The 14,754-nt window shown below is 45.8% G+C and overlaps 1 protein-coding gene across 1 annotated transcript; it reads left to right on the forward strand.

Annotated features, from left to right (window-relative positions):
• The first annotated feature begins 3,803 nt into the window (after positions 1-3,803).
• Positions 3,804-11,510, forward strand: ACKR5 (atypical chemokine receptor 5). The gene is made up of 2 exons (XM_083427880.1): positions 3,804-4,055; positions 10,153-11,510. The coding sequence occupies exon 2, from the start codon at positions 10,171-10,173 to the stop codon at positions 11,251-11,253; it is 1,083 nt and encodes a 360-aa protein (XP_083284006.1). The 5' UTR covers positions 3,804-4,055; positions 10,153-10,170; the 3' UTR covers positions 11,254-11,510.
• Positions 11,511-14,754: the final 3,244 nt, after the last annotated feature.

Below are 14,754 nucleotides of genomic sequence, written 5' to 3' on the forward strand. Positions count from 1 at the left end.
AGAAAGAAGATTCCACCTAAACATTCGGAAGAACTTCCTGACAGTAAGAGCTGTTCGACAGTGGAATTTGCTGCCAAGGAGTGTGGTGGAGTCTCCTTCTTTGGAGGTCTTTAAGCAGAGGCTTGACAACCATATGTCAGGAGTGCTCTGATGGTGGTTCCTGCTTGGCAGGGGGTTGGACTCGATGGCCCTTGTGGTCTCTTCCAACTGTATGATTCTATGATTCTAAATGGAAAGGCCTGGGGGAGCTGGCGTTGTCCCCTGGTTCTCAGGTTCCCCATCCCTGATATACAGACTATATGGATTATATGGCTGTATGGACCCTCCAGTGTTCTGAGACTCCTGAATACCAGCTGCTGTAGAGCAATCGCCAGAAAAAGGCCATTTTCCAGTGGTCTCCAAACTTTTTTCAAAGAGGGCTAGATTTGATGACGTGAAGGGCCATGAGGGCCGACCAAAGGGCCAAACTTTTTTTAGGATTGAAGCAAAGGTAATAAAAACAAAATGTTATTTAGGGGAACTGAATTTAATTCTAAATTATATTCCGGAAACGTGGGAGATTTCAGGGGGTCAAAAATAATGGATGTACCATGCTATATTAGAAGCAAAAAAAACTTGTTTTGATGAATTGGAAGAGCCGCAAAAAGATTCCATTGAGAACATGGATTGATAATATGGACAGATTAGCTACATACGAACGAATTGCGTGTCGATGCGAAATAAGAATGGAAAAATATGAAGAAATCTCGAATGAATATTTAAGCGATAAGGCGGATAGTGGTGAGAAATAGGGGGAAGAGAGAGAGGTGGGAAAATATTGTTTAAAAAGGTGTAGTCGTAGGTATATCAGTGTATTCAAATCTGAATTGTCAAAGCTATAATATATTAAGATCAAGATAAGGATAAAGGTAAAGAGGGAAAGGATTTGCTGAATAAATAAATTGAACTGGAATACAAAGAGGGGAGGTGTGGGAAGGTCCGGGAAACAAGCAAATGCAAGATATGTTATGAAAGGTTGAACTGTTTTTGTAATTGTTTTTTATTTTTTTATTTTTATTTTTTCTTTTTGTGATGTTATGGAAAATCTTAATAAAATATTATTGAAATCAAAGGATTGAAATTGTTGAGCTTTTTTTAGGACTGAACTTGTTGAGGGTTTTTTTTTAGGATTTTACCTCAGGAAATAAACTGCCACAAGGGCCGGATTAGGCCCCCAAAGTGGACTTTGGACATGCCTGCTTTATATGCTGCTTGTGGGTTTTGCAGAGACATCTGGCTGGCCAGAATGCTGGACTAGATGGATTCTTGGCCTGATCCAGCAAGGTTTCCCCTGTTATTCCACTACACCTTTTCTCGAGGAGACCAACGTGAGTGATTACCAGACTCTGCAAGCCAAGAGACAACTGTGAAGTACATAATCAATGATTCCTGCCCACTGTGGAGGCTGATGAGCCTTAGCTCCTTCCAATCAGCTTCCACTGTGGGACAGTTAATTCTGCCACACCTCCAGATCAGGTGTGACTGGAACAACCCAGAGCAGAGAGTCGTCTGAATTAATCAAGCTCAAATGAGATGGACCATTGCATCTCCCCATGTTGCTGCTCTTCCAATCAACAAGTCTTTCTTACCTCATCACACTTTTGAAAAGCTAACCTTTTCTGGTGAAATGCAGTTCCAATTATAAATCAAAATACAGATGTTCCTCTGCCCTCCTCCACCCAAGGTCTTTCCCAGATCTGGAATGAAAGAAGATTTGAATCTGGGACCTTAAATATACCATGTATGTACCCTACCCTTGGGCCACGATGACTCCTCTACAAGATCTAGTAGTATTTTAAACTTAGGAACATCAGGTCAGGTATCATGTGGTCCACAGGCCAGTTGCAAAATCAGTTGTCTCTGTGAGGAGCTGGCTTCAGGCAGCGCTCCGGACCAACTCCTGTTACTAAGATGCCGGCAAATGTGACATGAAGGCTGGCAACATCAAACACCCCCCCCCCCATGTGAGGATCCATTGCAGACTCCAGTGCCGGTTTTACGTATAAGCTAAACAATCTATAGCTTAGAGCCCCACACTCTTGGGGGGGCCCAAAAAAATTAAAGGGGAAAAAACCTGGATGTACGTTTCCAAAATATAAGATAAAAAACAAATAAAATAAAACCTACATACAGCAACAGTGTTTTGTGTTGTATAGGCTCCTATGATGCACCGTATTTTTCGCTCTATAAGACGCACCAGACCATAAGACACACCTAGTTTTTGGAAGAGGAAAACAAGAAAAAAAAAATTCTGAATCCCAGAAGCCAGAACAGCAAGAGGGATCACTGTGCAGTGATCCCGCTTGCTGTCCTGGCTTATGGGATAGCCGCGCGCAGCCTCTCCTGGGCAAGGGGAGCCTTCATCCCCCTGCCCGGGAGAGGCTGTGTGCAGCTAAGGCTCCCCCAAGAACTGTGCTCCCTTTAAAGAGCGAACGGAGTGTGTGTGCGGCTCTTGGGGGCTTTTCCCTGAGGAGGGAGAAGGGCAGCCCATGCTCCACGCGGCTCTTTAAAGGGAGCACTGAGCAGAGCCTCCCGCCTGCATTCGCTCCACATTTCCCCTTACTTTTTAGGAGAAGAAAAGTGCGTCTTATAGAGCGAAAAATACAGTAAGTAATGGGCACCGCCTGCTAACCTGCTCCCTAGAATATCACTGGTTTGCTCATTTCTATATATAGGGTGCCTACATTCTGCATGGACTAGTTGCACAACAACATGTAGCATGCAGCTGCAGACTGCGGTGCAGCACAGCTGAATGTAGCTCAAGCTGTTGTACCTGTTATCTAATATTAAAGAGTGCTTGTAGACTGATGATCAGGCAGCATAGACTAAGGGTATTATGCCTACTGATTGATTTCATGTAATACAGAATTTATTTATTTTGATCCCATTATGGCTTTAGATAGCTATTAGGTCCATAAATTACCATATAGCATATATTCAACAACAGCAAAAACAGCAACAATTTGTTGTTGACAAAGGACAGCTGGACATATAAAGGGCCCCATTACCTTCAGTAGCTAAGGGCCTCATCGAACCTAAATCCAGCCCTGCAGACAACCGCAGTGCCTGGAGACAGGCAGACAGGTCTGGACTGCTCCCTGCCACTGACTCTTCCTGCTCACTAAATCCTGTTACCTCTTCAGCTTCTGACACCTCCTCCTCCTCCTCCCAGTCTGCTGCCTCTTCTCCCTCTGACCACTCATCATCGTCCCACCACCAGTCCTCTGGCTCTGAGCCTTCTTCCCCCCACTCCTTTGCATCCAGCCAGTCTGTGACAGCTTGATCCTCCAGATGTCGTTGGACTACAATTCCCATCAGCCCTGACAATTGGCCATACTGCTGGTGTTGGTGGGAGATGTTGTTCAGCAACATCTGGAGGGCCAAAACTTCCCCACCCCTGGCATAAAGCACACAAGGAATCATTATTGGCCTCCCATTTTGCAGACACGGAAACAGAGGCCAAAGAGAAGGAAAACAACTCGCAACTGGAATCACAGGAGACATTCTTGCTGACTCTATAGGAACACCCAGTGCACTCTGGTTGCATTGTTATGGATGCTCCAGCTCACCCTGACTTTGCAGGCTGTGGTTTTGACCAGGGAGGCAAGCTTTGAAACAGCAGTTCAGAGAAAGGAAATCAACCTCAGGAAAAATCTGCATCCTCGGATGTTCTTCGAAAGTTGTCATGGGCCTCTCTGAATCGACTGATATCTGTCCTTGGTGCCTGCCAGGCCATCTGAGCCAAATCTGCATGCATTCAAGAAAAGGGAAGTCCAAAGGATGGGACCGTGTTTGACAGCTCGTTTTACACCAAAGCCTGTGCTCTCAGGATAGCAGGCTATGATGCTCATTTCCTGTGTAGAGGGAGGAAAAGCAGCAGCAAGGCAGCCAGCCGCAAACACACATTCCTGGAAAGACTGCACTGATAGACCCAGCTGAGCTACCAAGTTGAGAGACTTCAGACCAGAGGTCCATCATCTCAGCGCAGCAAAGGATCGTCTTTGGCTTCCAATAAGGTAAGCAAGGCATAGAAATAAACTTCAGGTTTTCCATCTCTCCTCCAGAAACAAAACTTTTCACCAGCATCTAAGCTTGTATAGAGACCCTCCCAGAGACACCTCTGTTACAGATGCCAGATTTCCGTCTGCTTAAAGAAGCAGCAACTTTCCCTTCCTTCCTCCAAATGCCCTGGAGAAAGTGCGAGTTATTTTATTTATTTGTTTGCAGTGGCTGCCAAGTTATGAATCTTTTTCTAAGGTTGGAGGCAGGCAGTGATTGCTGTCCTTCTGGGGAGAGTGAAAGAAGGAATTTTGAGAGGCATCGCTGCGTGTCCCACTATTAAGCAGGTGTGGCAGGACTTTGCATCATTTTAAACAACCCACAAAAATCTGTTTGACCAGAAAGTGACTGAGTCAAAATAATGTGTGCCTGAAAAGGGAAGTAAAGCCTCTTTCGAACTCTCTTGATAACATTTGTCCGTCTGCAGCATGATACCTTTTATTTGATAGAATCATAGAATCATAGAGTTGGAAGAGACCACAAGGGCCATCGAGTCCAACCCCCTGCCAAGCAGGAAACACCATCAGAGCATTCCTGACATATGGTTGTCAAGCCTCTGCTTAAAGACCTCCAAAGAAGGAGACTCCACCACACTCCTTGGCAGCAAATTCCACTGTCGAACAGCTCTTACTGTCAGGAAGTTCTTCCTAATGTTTAGGTGGAATCTTCTTTCTTGTAGGTTGGATCCATTGCTCCGTGTCCGCTTCTCTGGAGCAGCAGAAAACAACCTTTCTCCCTCCTCTATGTGACATCCTTTTATATATTTGAACATGGCTATCATATCACCCCTTAACCTCCTCTTCTCCAGGCTAAACATGCCCAGCTCCCTTAGCCGTTCCTCATAAGACATCGTTTCCAGGCCTTTGACCATTTTGGTTGCCCTCCTCTGGACACGTTCCAGTTTGTCAGTGTCCTTCTTGAACTGTGGTGCCCAGAACTGGACACAGTACTCCAGGTGAGGTCCGACCAGAGCAGAATGTAGTGGCACTATTACTTCCCTTGATCTAGATGCTATGATAAAAGTGAGCCTTTGAGATGCACCGAATTCTCCTTTCACCAAGCCAGAACCTACTTCAGAATTATGGCAGTTCCACACCATACATTGAAAGCGCATCCATTGCACAAGTAAAGTTCATGACTTCCCCCAAGGAATCCTGGCAACTGCAATGTGTTAGGGATGCTGGGAATTATAGCTCTGTGACAGGGCCGGATTTAGGTTTGATGGGGCCCTAAGCTACTGAAGGTAATGGGGCCCTTCATATGTCCAGCTGTCCTTTGTCAACAACAAATTGTCGCTGTTTTTTGTGTTGAATATATGCTATATGGTAATTTATGGACCTAATAGGTATTTAAAGCCATTTGCACATAACAAATAGAAGCCTACACAGCACAAAACACTGTTGCTGTATGTAGGTTTTATTTGTTTTTTTTCTTATATTTTGGAAATGTACATCCAGTTTCTTTTCCTTTAAATTTTTTTTTGGGGGGGGGGCAAGAGAGTGGGGCCCTAAGCTATAGCTTGTTTAGCTTATACGTAAATCCGGCACTGCCTGTGAAGGGAAACTATAGTTCTCAGGATTCTTTGATCATGGAATTACAGAATTGTAGAGTTGGAAGGGACTCAAGGAGCCATCTGGAATCTCGGCTAAAGCATCCATGACAGATGGCCACTCAACCTCTGCTTATGAGCCTCCACGAAGTAGAGTCCACCACCTCTCAAGGGAGACCATTCCACTGTCAGAAAGTTCTTCCTAATGTTTAGTTGGAATCCCCTTCCTTGCAACTTGAAGTCATTGGCTCATGCCCTACTCTCCAGAGCAGGAGAAAACAAGCTTGTTCCCTCTTCCATGTGACAGCCCTTGAGGTATTTGAAGATGGCCATCATATCCGTCTTCTCGATGGAAGTCAAGTGCCTTAAGTGTGTGTTGGATTTGCTTTAAGTTTATGGTGTGGAATTGTTCCTATTCCTGAATGAAGGAAGAGTCGTCTGGCACTCAAAAGCCAACCCTTCACCAACCACACATCTGATCTTATAAAAAGCTGTCATCTGGACCGCTTTAATAAAAGGTTTTTCTGTTACTAGGAACAAACCAATCAGTGCTCTCTTGTCAGTGTCTGAGAACTAGCCTCTTCCAAAATCAGCATCAGTGTGGGAAAGCTTGAGGGTCACAGGTCAGTAGCACAGCATGCAGGTTGCACGTATATGGTCCCAGGCTTGTATTTTCTGGCACCATCTTCGATTAAAGGCTCTCGTGTGAAGCAGGGCTGGGAAAGATTGCTGAAGATATTTTCAGAATGGGCGCTAAAAATAATGTTGACTGTTTTCTGAGCTGCCCGTGTGAGCTGTAGCTCAGCACTCCGGTCCTTGGTTCTACCCCTGACATTCAGATTTCAGATTGCAGGATTGCCTTTAAACCTTGGAGAATCAACAGCCAACTGGAGTAAGCCATAGTTTTATATTGGAATGTGCACCAAGTGCATGTGCAGAAATGTGAAATATAAATGTCGTTAGTGAGGAAACAGATGCATACATAACAGTGCATGAATGTGCTCCAGCAGCCACCCTTATTTAAACCTGGGCATTTTAACATACAAGCTCAATGAGGTATTCCTAAGAGCCTAGGACTTGCTGATCAGAAGCTCGCGGTTCGAATCCCCGTGACGGGGTGAGCTCCCGTTGCTCCTGCCAACCTAGCAGTTCGAAAGCACGTCAAAGTGCAAGTAGATAAATAGGTACCGCTGCGGCAGGAAGGTAAACGGCATTTCCGTACGCTGTTCTGGTTTCGCCAGAAGCGGCTTAATAATGCTGGCCACATGACCCGGAAGCTGTACGCCGGCTCCCTCGGCCAATAAAGCGAGATGAGCGCCGCAACCCCAGAGTCAGCCACGACTGGACCTAATGGTCAGGGGTCCCTTTACCTTTAAGTCTCTTAAGAGATGGGTAGGACGACAACTGTTTGATTATGGATTATATTGGTTAGACTAGAGCTGTGTGCTGATAATGCCAAGATTTTAGGTTCAATCCCTGTATAGGACAGCTGCATATTCCTGCACTGTAGAGTATTGGACTAGATGATCCTTAGGGTTCCTTCCAACTCTGCAATTCTGTGATATTATTGATTATATTATCCACAGTTTCCTAATACCATTTTTTCCAGTATTCAGGTGTATCTGCATTTAAAGAGACAAGGGGAGATTTTTAAAAAGCTATACTGAGGGCATATTTACAGCACTGTTCCTTTGTGTGCATATGGCTGAACTGTTGTGGCTTTCCTTATTAATTTCAGGAGTTCCTAGAATCATAGAATTGTAGAGTTGTAAGGGTCAGACCACGAGGGTCATCATCTATTCCAACCCCCTGCAATGCAGGAAACGTTTGCCCAATGTGGGGCTTGAACCCACGACCTGAACTCAGATCTACCGACTGAGCTATCCCAGCTATTGTTCTGTGAAATCTTGATTCTGAGAATCCTAATTAATTGATTCTGAGAATCATGATTCTGAGAATCTTTTGGTAGAGATCCCTGAGCTTTTTCACTAAGCTGCACTTTGCAGAATTCCATGGTTGGGAAATATGAGCTGCAGTGAATGCTAGGCCTACTGCAATGGGCCCATTGACCTTAATGGGCACGACTAACTTACCTCCATTAATTCCAATGGGTCTACTTTGAGTAGAACCCAGGTGCACACAACCCAGTGGCCAGTGGTGTGCGGTGAAATTTTTCATAGGGGAACAGTTAGGGCAGGAGGTGCCAGGTTGCAAGGCCAATAGGAGGGCTATATTGGGAACTATAGTTCACCTTAGCCAAGGCCTTTGGGAGTAAGTACCTAAACCTATTCACTAACAGCTGCTCTTTAGTGAGTTATCTACATACCCCGTTGAAGAGGCAGCATTATAATCTCTGTAAGCCTTTTGATTTAGCTTTGAGCATTAAATCAAATGAATCGTAATTCTAGAGTGGTTTGTAGCTTAACTGTAGCAATGTGCGGTAAGTAGTCAGGAGAGATGGAGAGAGAGATGAATTAACAGCTAATTCACTGCTTATATATAAATGTGCTAAGTGCTGTAAGCTCTCTCCCCAGATCCTTTCCTTAGAGATGCCCGAAATTGAGCCTGGTACCTTAGGCAGGGCATAGGCTCTCCTGCTGAACCTCCCCGATTGGCCTGCCAATCCTCTGCCTCTTCTTGCTTCCTTGCCATTGCCTCACATTTTCCTCTGCCTCTCTCAATAGCAGCCAGCACTTCTCTCCGAAGCCCCGTGTTTCTTTGTGACAGTGACGCTCCTCAGGCACACACTCATCTGTCGCTACACAGCGTTCTCAGTTGCCACTGAGTCGCAGGTCCACTGGGGAAAGGATAACTCTGGGATGGAAGGGCAGAGGGCAGTCTCCCCGGTGCACTTTGACCGACCACACTTGCCTAAATGGAAGCTGCTGTTGTAGTATAATACACCGTATTTTTCGCTCTATAAGACGCACCAGACCACAAGACGCACCTAGTTTTTGGAGGAGGAAAACAAGAAAAAAATATTCTGAATCTCAGAAGCCAGAACAGCAAGAGGGATCGCTGCGCAGTGAAAGCAGCAATCCCTCTTGCTGTTCTGGCTTCTGGGATAGCTGCGCAGCCTGAATTCACTCTATAAGACGCACACACATTTCCCCTTACTTTTTAGGAGGGAAAAAGTGAGTCTTATAGAGCAAAAAATACAGTAATTTGCAAAAGGGGTCAACCAAAATAATGAAAGGGCTCGAGCAAGTCCCATGTGAGCAAAGCTTACAATGTTTGGGCCTCTTTAACTTACAGGGGAAGGCAGCTAAAGAAAGACATGCGAGGGGCATGTAAAATTATGCATAGTGTAGAGAAAGTGAATCAAGAGACGTTTTTCTCCCTCTCACATATTAGAACTGATGAAGCTGAAGGGTTGTAGATTCAGGACAGGGAAAAAGAGTTTGTCACACAGCGCAGAGTTGTAGTCATTGTAGTTAATAAAAGAATTTATATACCACCTTTCAAGAAGGTGAGTCACAAGCAACTGAAAAACATCAAAATAACAAGAACAAAACCAATTATGAAAATACAGTTGCCTTTGATTAAAATACATAGAACAACATTAAAATATCACACACACATACACACACGTTAAACTATGGAATTGGCCAGCACCAGTTGTGGTAATGGCCGTCAACTTGGATGGTTTTTTAAGGTGGTTAAGATAAATTCATGGAGGATAAGGTTGTCATTATCTACCCATCTCACTGAAGGCCTCTCATTTCAGGTATCAAAGGCAGTGAATGGGGAACATGAGTGTGATAGGACTATTGCATTCATGCCAAGCTTGCAGGATTCCCATGGGTATATGGTTTCCCATGATAGGTAAAGGTAAAGGACCCTGACCATTAGGTCCAGTCGTGGCCAACTCTGGGGTTGTGGCGCTCATCTCGCTTTACTGGCCGAGGGAGCTGGCGTACAGCTTCCGGGTCATGTGGCCAATATGACTAAGCCACTTCTGGCGAACCAGAGCAGCACACGGAAACGCTGTTTACCTTCCCGCTGGAGCAGTACCTATTTATCTATTTGCACTTTGACATGCTTTCGAACTGCTAGGTTGGCAGGAGCACGGACCGAGCAACGGGAGCTCACCCCGTCGCAGGGATTCAAACCGCCGACCTTCTGATTGGCAAGTCCTAGGCTCTGTGGTTTAACCCACAGCGCCACCCACGTCCCTTTACATGATAGGAAAGGAATATTGGACTAGACATTCTTCTTATCTAAATAAATAAACCTTTAAAATCCCAAATCAGTTAGGAGTCCTAGTGACTCACATGGATAGAAAAAAAACAGCAACCCGTTCTTTTAATAATTCAGAGCCTATACACATACACACACAAAACTGCTTAGAATTGATGTGGATTCATAGCAAAGGGTTGCAACTGTGCTAATGAGCAATGCATATCACACTTTCCGGTACTGATTACCCCTCCTTAATTTGGTTCAGTGGAAAAATCAGCCCAGATCTACTAGTACTGAAGTCTCTCCACCATTTCTTCTTACAGTTAACTTTTTGACCCAAAATGGGAGAGCCTGACCACCTCTTGCCTTTTAATGAATACGGAGAGTACCACAACTTGACAGAGCTTGCCCACCTGCTCAACTACACCTTCAGCTACTGCAGATTGGGGCTGGATGAGAGCGTGAAGCGGGTGTTCCTCTTTGTCCTCTACCTCATCATCTTTGTGGTGGGGCTGGTGGAGAACCTTCTGGTGATCTGGGTAAATTGGCAGACCCGAAGCCACAAGAACCTGGTCAACCTCTACATCTTCAACATGGCCATTGCAGACTTGGGAGTGATCCTCTCCTTACCGGTCTGGATGCTGCAAGCCATGCTTGACTATACCTGGCTCTGGGGGAGCTTCCTCTGCCACTTCACCCACTACTTTTACTTTGCCAACATGTTCAGCAGCATCTTCTTTCTCACCTGCCTGAGCGTTGACCGCTATGTGTCCTTGACAACCTCCTCCCACTTCTGGCACCGACACCAGCACCTGGTGCGACGCATTGCTTGCTGCTGCATATGGGCCTTGGCTGCCATCGTCCCTTTGCCAGAAGTGTCCCACATGGAGTTAATTGACAGCACTGAGCCAGTATGTTTCTTCATGGCCCCGCTGGAGACCTACGACATCTGGGCCATTACTCTCACCCTGCTCACTGCCTTCATTGGGTTCCTCATTCCCTTCGCCATCATGGCAGTCTTCAACATACTGACAGCGAGGCACATCAAGCGCAGCAACAAGCCTGAGAGCAGGAAGCACTGCCGTGTCATCTACGCCTACATCGCCGTCTTCCTAGTGAGCTGGCTGCCGTTCCACCTGGTTTTGCTTTTGCTGACGCTCGAAGGTACCAGCATCTTCCTCCACTGCCACTTTGTGGACTTCCTCTACTTCTTCTACGATATCATAGACTGCTTCACCCTTCTCCACTGCGTGGTCAACCCCATCCTGTACAACTTCCTGAGCAAGAACTTCCGAGGGAAGCTCATCTCTGCTGTGGTCAGGTACATCCCCAAAGACCACATGGATCGAAAGGGGGGCGAAGGTTCCTCTTCTAACACCCAGCATTCCATTGTCATAGCAAAAGAGAACACCTTGCCAAATTAAAAGTGCGCTTGATTTGGTTTACTGCTGTGGCTCCACAACACGATCCTGTGTATTCAGACATTCTCTCGCTAGCAAAGGGCAGTCTTCAGTAAGAACCTCTCTGCATACACATCAGTGCTTCTTGAAATCTTGGGAAAGCAGGGCCATACAGGGTGAAATGTGATTATATGCTGCTGTGCCCTGTGTTTCTAGTAACTCTCATCCAATCCCCCACCTCAAAAAAATAACTATGGAAATAAATGTTCTGATTTCTGCTACCCTGTAATTTTATGATTATTTGGAAGATAGAGATTTCTGTCAATTTCCTCTTATTTGTGGAGAGTTTTGAGTGAAAATTACATTCTAAAAACATGAGGGTGTCTTGATCATTAAATAGATGGCACAAAGACTGTAATTCTGCCCCTGCAAGGGTGAAACAGGGACTGCCAAGGTCCTTTTATGTGCATCCAACTACCGTATTTTTCGCTCTATAAGACGCACCAGACCACAAGACGCAGGTGCAGTTTTTGGAGGAGGAAAACAAGAAAAAAAATATTCTGAATCTCAGAAGCCAGAACAGCAAGAGGGATCGCTGCGCAGTGAAAGCAGCAATCCCTCTTGTTGTTCTGGCTTCTGGGATAGCTGCGCAGCCTGCATTCGCTCCATAAGACGCACACACATTTCCCCTTACTTTTTAGGAGGGAAAAAGTGAGTCTTATAGAGCAAAAAATACAGTAGTTACTTCTTGTGGCTGAGGAACCAGGATACCAACAACTCCCTTCTAGCAGTTTGTGCGCAGGCAGCCTTTTATTTATGTCACCACAGAGACATTTACACCCAGGGATGCCAGCCTGAGGTTGGAGAAGGGAATGCAATGCTGGGGCTACAGACCTCTCCTGAGGGAATACTGGTGCCTGGGATTTATCTCCCAAGGGAATGCACTCCCACCTTGAAGTTTTGGCTTGGGGTGAACTCCGTTGTCCTTTCTGGTAGAGTCAGGAAAACGTGATGATTCAGTTCCTGAGTTAACCAGGAGCGTTGCAGTTCTGCTCACTGAATCAAGAAGCTTCTGCTAACCCTATTGACAGGGTTCCAGCCCAGTGGTGCCTAATAAAGCTTTAAAAAATGGAAGTTGAGGATCTGAGGGCCTGTTCACAAAACCAAGGACTCAGATTTTTAGCATGGTATCATTAGCTCAAAAAACGTATTTGCAAAGGTATGAAAAAAACTGGATCCTTGCATGTGATGAGATTACACAACCATGGAGTGAGTGCCAACATATGGAGGTGGGATTTAGTGGCGTTGGGATGCCTGGCTGCCAAAATGTTCAAATAATAATGTGAATAGGCCTTGGCCCTCCAGATTTCCTAACTATAGCTCCCATCAGCCCGGGCCATTAATGATGTTGGCTGGAGCTAATGGGAGCTGATGGGAGACCAAAATCTGGAAGCCCAAAGGTTCCCCACCCCTGGTATAGACTCTATCAAATTGAGCTTTTTAGTTTGCTTTACCTTTAAAGGTAAAGGTACCCCTGCCCATACGGGCCAGTCTTGACAGACTCTAGGGTTGTGCACCCATCTCACTCTATAGGCCGGGGGCCAGCACTGTCCGAAGACACTTCCGGGTCACGTGGCCAGCGTGACATCGCTGCTCTGGCGAGCCAGAGCCGCACACGGAAACGCCGTTTACCTTCCCACTAGTAAGCGGTCCCTATTTATCTACTTGCACCCAGGGGTGCTTTCGAACTGCTAGGTTGGCAGGCGCAGGGACCGAACAGCGGGAGCGCACCCCGCCGCAGGGATTCGAACCGCCGACCTTTCGATCGGCAAGCCCTAGCCACTGAGGCTTTAACCCACAGCGCCACCCGCTGCTGGTGACTTAGCTTTGCCTAATTTTTAGCCAATATTATCATGGAATCTGCCACATAAACATGGGGTAAATGGGTATGTGATCTGGAGATCCCTCATTCTAAAGTGAGAGTTAAGTGGTTATAGGAAGGCACATGTTCCTAGAGGTCAAGGTCAGACATGTGAGGAAGCGCTGAGCAAAATGTTCTCAGCATTTCCTATGTAGTGCCATTTTGGCCTTTATTACAAGAATTGTGATGGGGGCACAGATCCAGGCCAAGTATAATCTCAGAACAATATGAACAGAAGGTAAAAGAGGAGGTTACTACAAATGCTAGAAGATAACAAATCGCTTAAAAATAGCACTCTTATCCAAGGGCTGAAGGACATAAGTGAACATCTGGATTTAAAAAAAAATACTTGGATAAAGTTTAGGGAAGGAAGACAAGGAAGCAGGATGTTTATAACACACTGAGTTGACTTTTGCATTCGAATGTTATCTAAAAGGGAATGAACAGCCCTGACAAAGGTTTTTCAGGCCAAGGCAGGAAAAATTAATTCCAACCCAATTTGATCAGAAATAACCCAACACATTGGTTCCTTTGCAGGGGGTAGAAAGACCCAAACATTTCCCCCAATACTGGCAAAAATATACCGTATTTTTTCGCCCTATGGGGCGCACTTTTTCCCCTCCAAAAATGAAGGGGAAATCTGTGTGTGTCCTGTGGGGAGAATGCAGGCTTTCGCTGAAGCTTGGAGAGCGAGAAGGGTTGGTGCGCACTGACCCCTCTCGCTCTCCAGGCTTCAGGAAGCTATCTGCAAGCCTGGGGAGCTCTGCGGGAGTTACCGCAGGGCTCCCTAGGCTGCGGATAGCAGCCTGCTGCACGGAGCACGGGGAGCGCTGAAGCAGAGTGCCCCGCGCTTCGGGCAGACATCGGGCAGCCCCACAAGCTTGGGGGACAGCGGGGAGGTGCAGCGCCGCCATCCCGCTGTTCCCCGACCTGGTTTGGATTCCCCGACCTGGTTTTTTTTGGGGGGGGGGAATAAAGGAAAAAATGTTTTCCTTTATTTCCCCCCCAAAAAACTAGGTGCGTCCTATAGGCCGGTGCGTCCTATGGGACGAAAAATACGGTAAGTTATAAGTCTGTATGTATGAATATAGAAACAAAGGAAGCTGCCCTATACAGAGACAGACTATTTGTCCACCTAGCTCAGTACTGCCTACACTGACTGGAAGCAGCTCTTCAGGGTTGCAGGCAGAGGTCTCTTGCAGGCCTACTTAGGGATGCTCAGGACTGAACTTGGAACCTTCTGCATGCAAAACAGCCTCTCCTTGTGCAAGGAATTTACAGATGTCAGGAGTACCAGTATCCCAGAGCAAAGTCCTTTGGCATAGGCAGAAGACTCAGGTGAGCAGCCTCTGTTATCATTTGATCTGATAATATTTCCATAGCGTGTCAACCACAAACTGAGCAATGCACCACACTCTCGAGTTTTTCATTTTATTATTCTAAATAAAAACCACACTTTTGTGCCAAATGATGGAGTATAAAAGAATCCGATGTACAACGATTTTAGACATCTACTTTTTTTTTCTTTGAGGAAGAAAAGTTTTACAAAATGTACAAACTTTACAGCAAATAGATATTAAACACTTAAATAACCAGGTCAGTAC

This window comes from Podarcis tiliguerta (genome assembly GCF_965153285.1).
Source record: "Podarcis tiliguerta genome assembly, chromosome: 2".
Classification (NCBI taxonomy): domain Eukaryota; kingdom Metazoa; phylum Chordata; class Lepidosauria; order Squamata; family Lacertidae; genus Podarcis; species Podarcis tiliguerta.

Bases quoted from the DNA above. Each gene is read 5' to 3' on its own strand.
- ACKR5 (XM_083427880.1), top strand. From the start codon at position 10,171: ATGGGAGAGCCTGACCACCTCTTGCCTTTTAATGAATACGGAGAGTAC.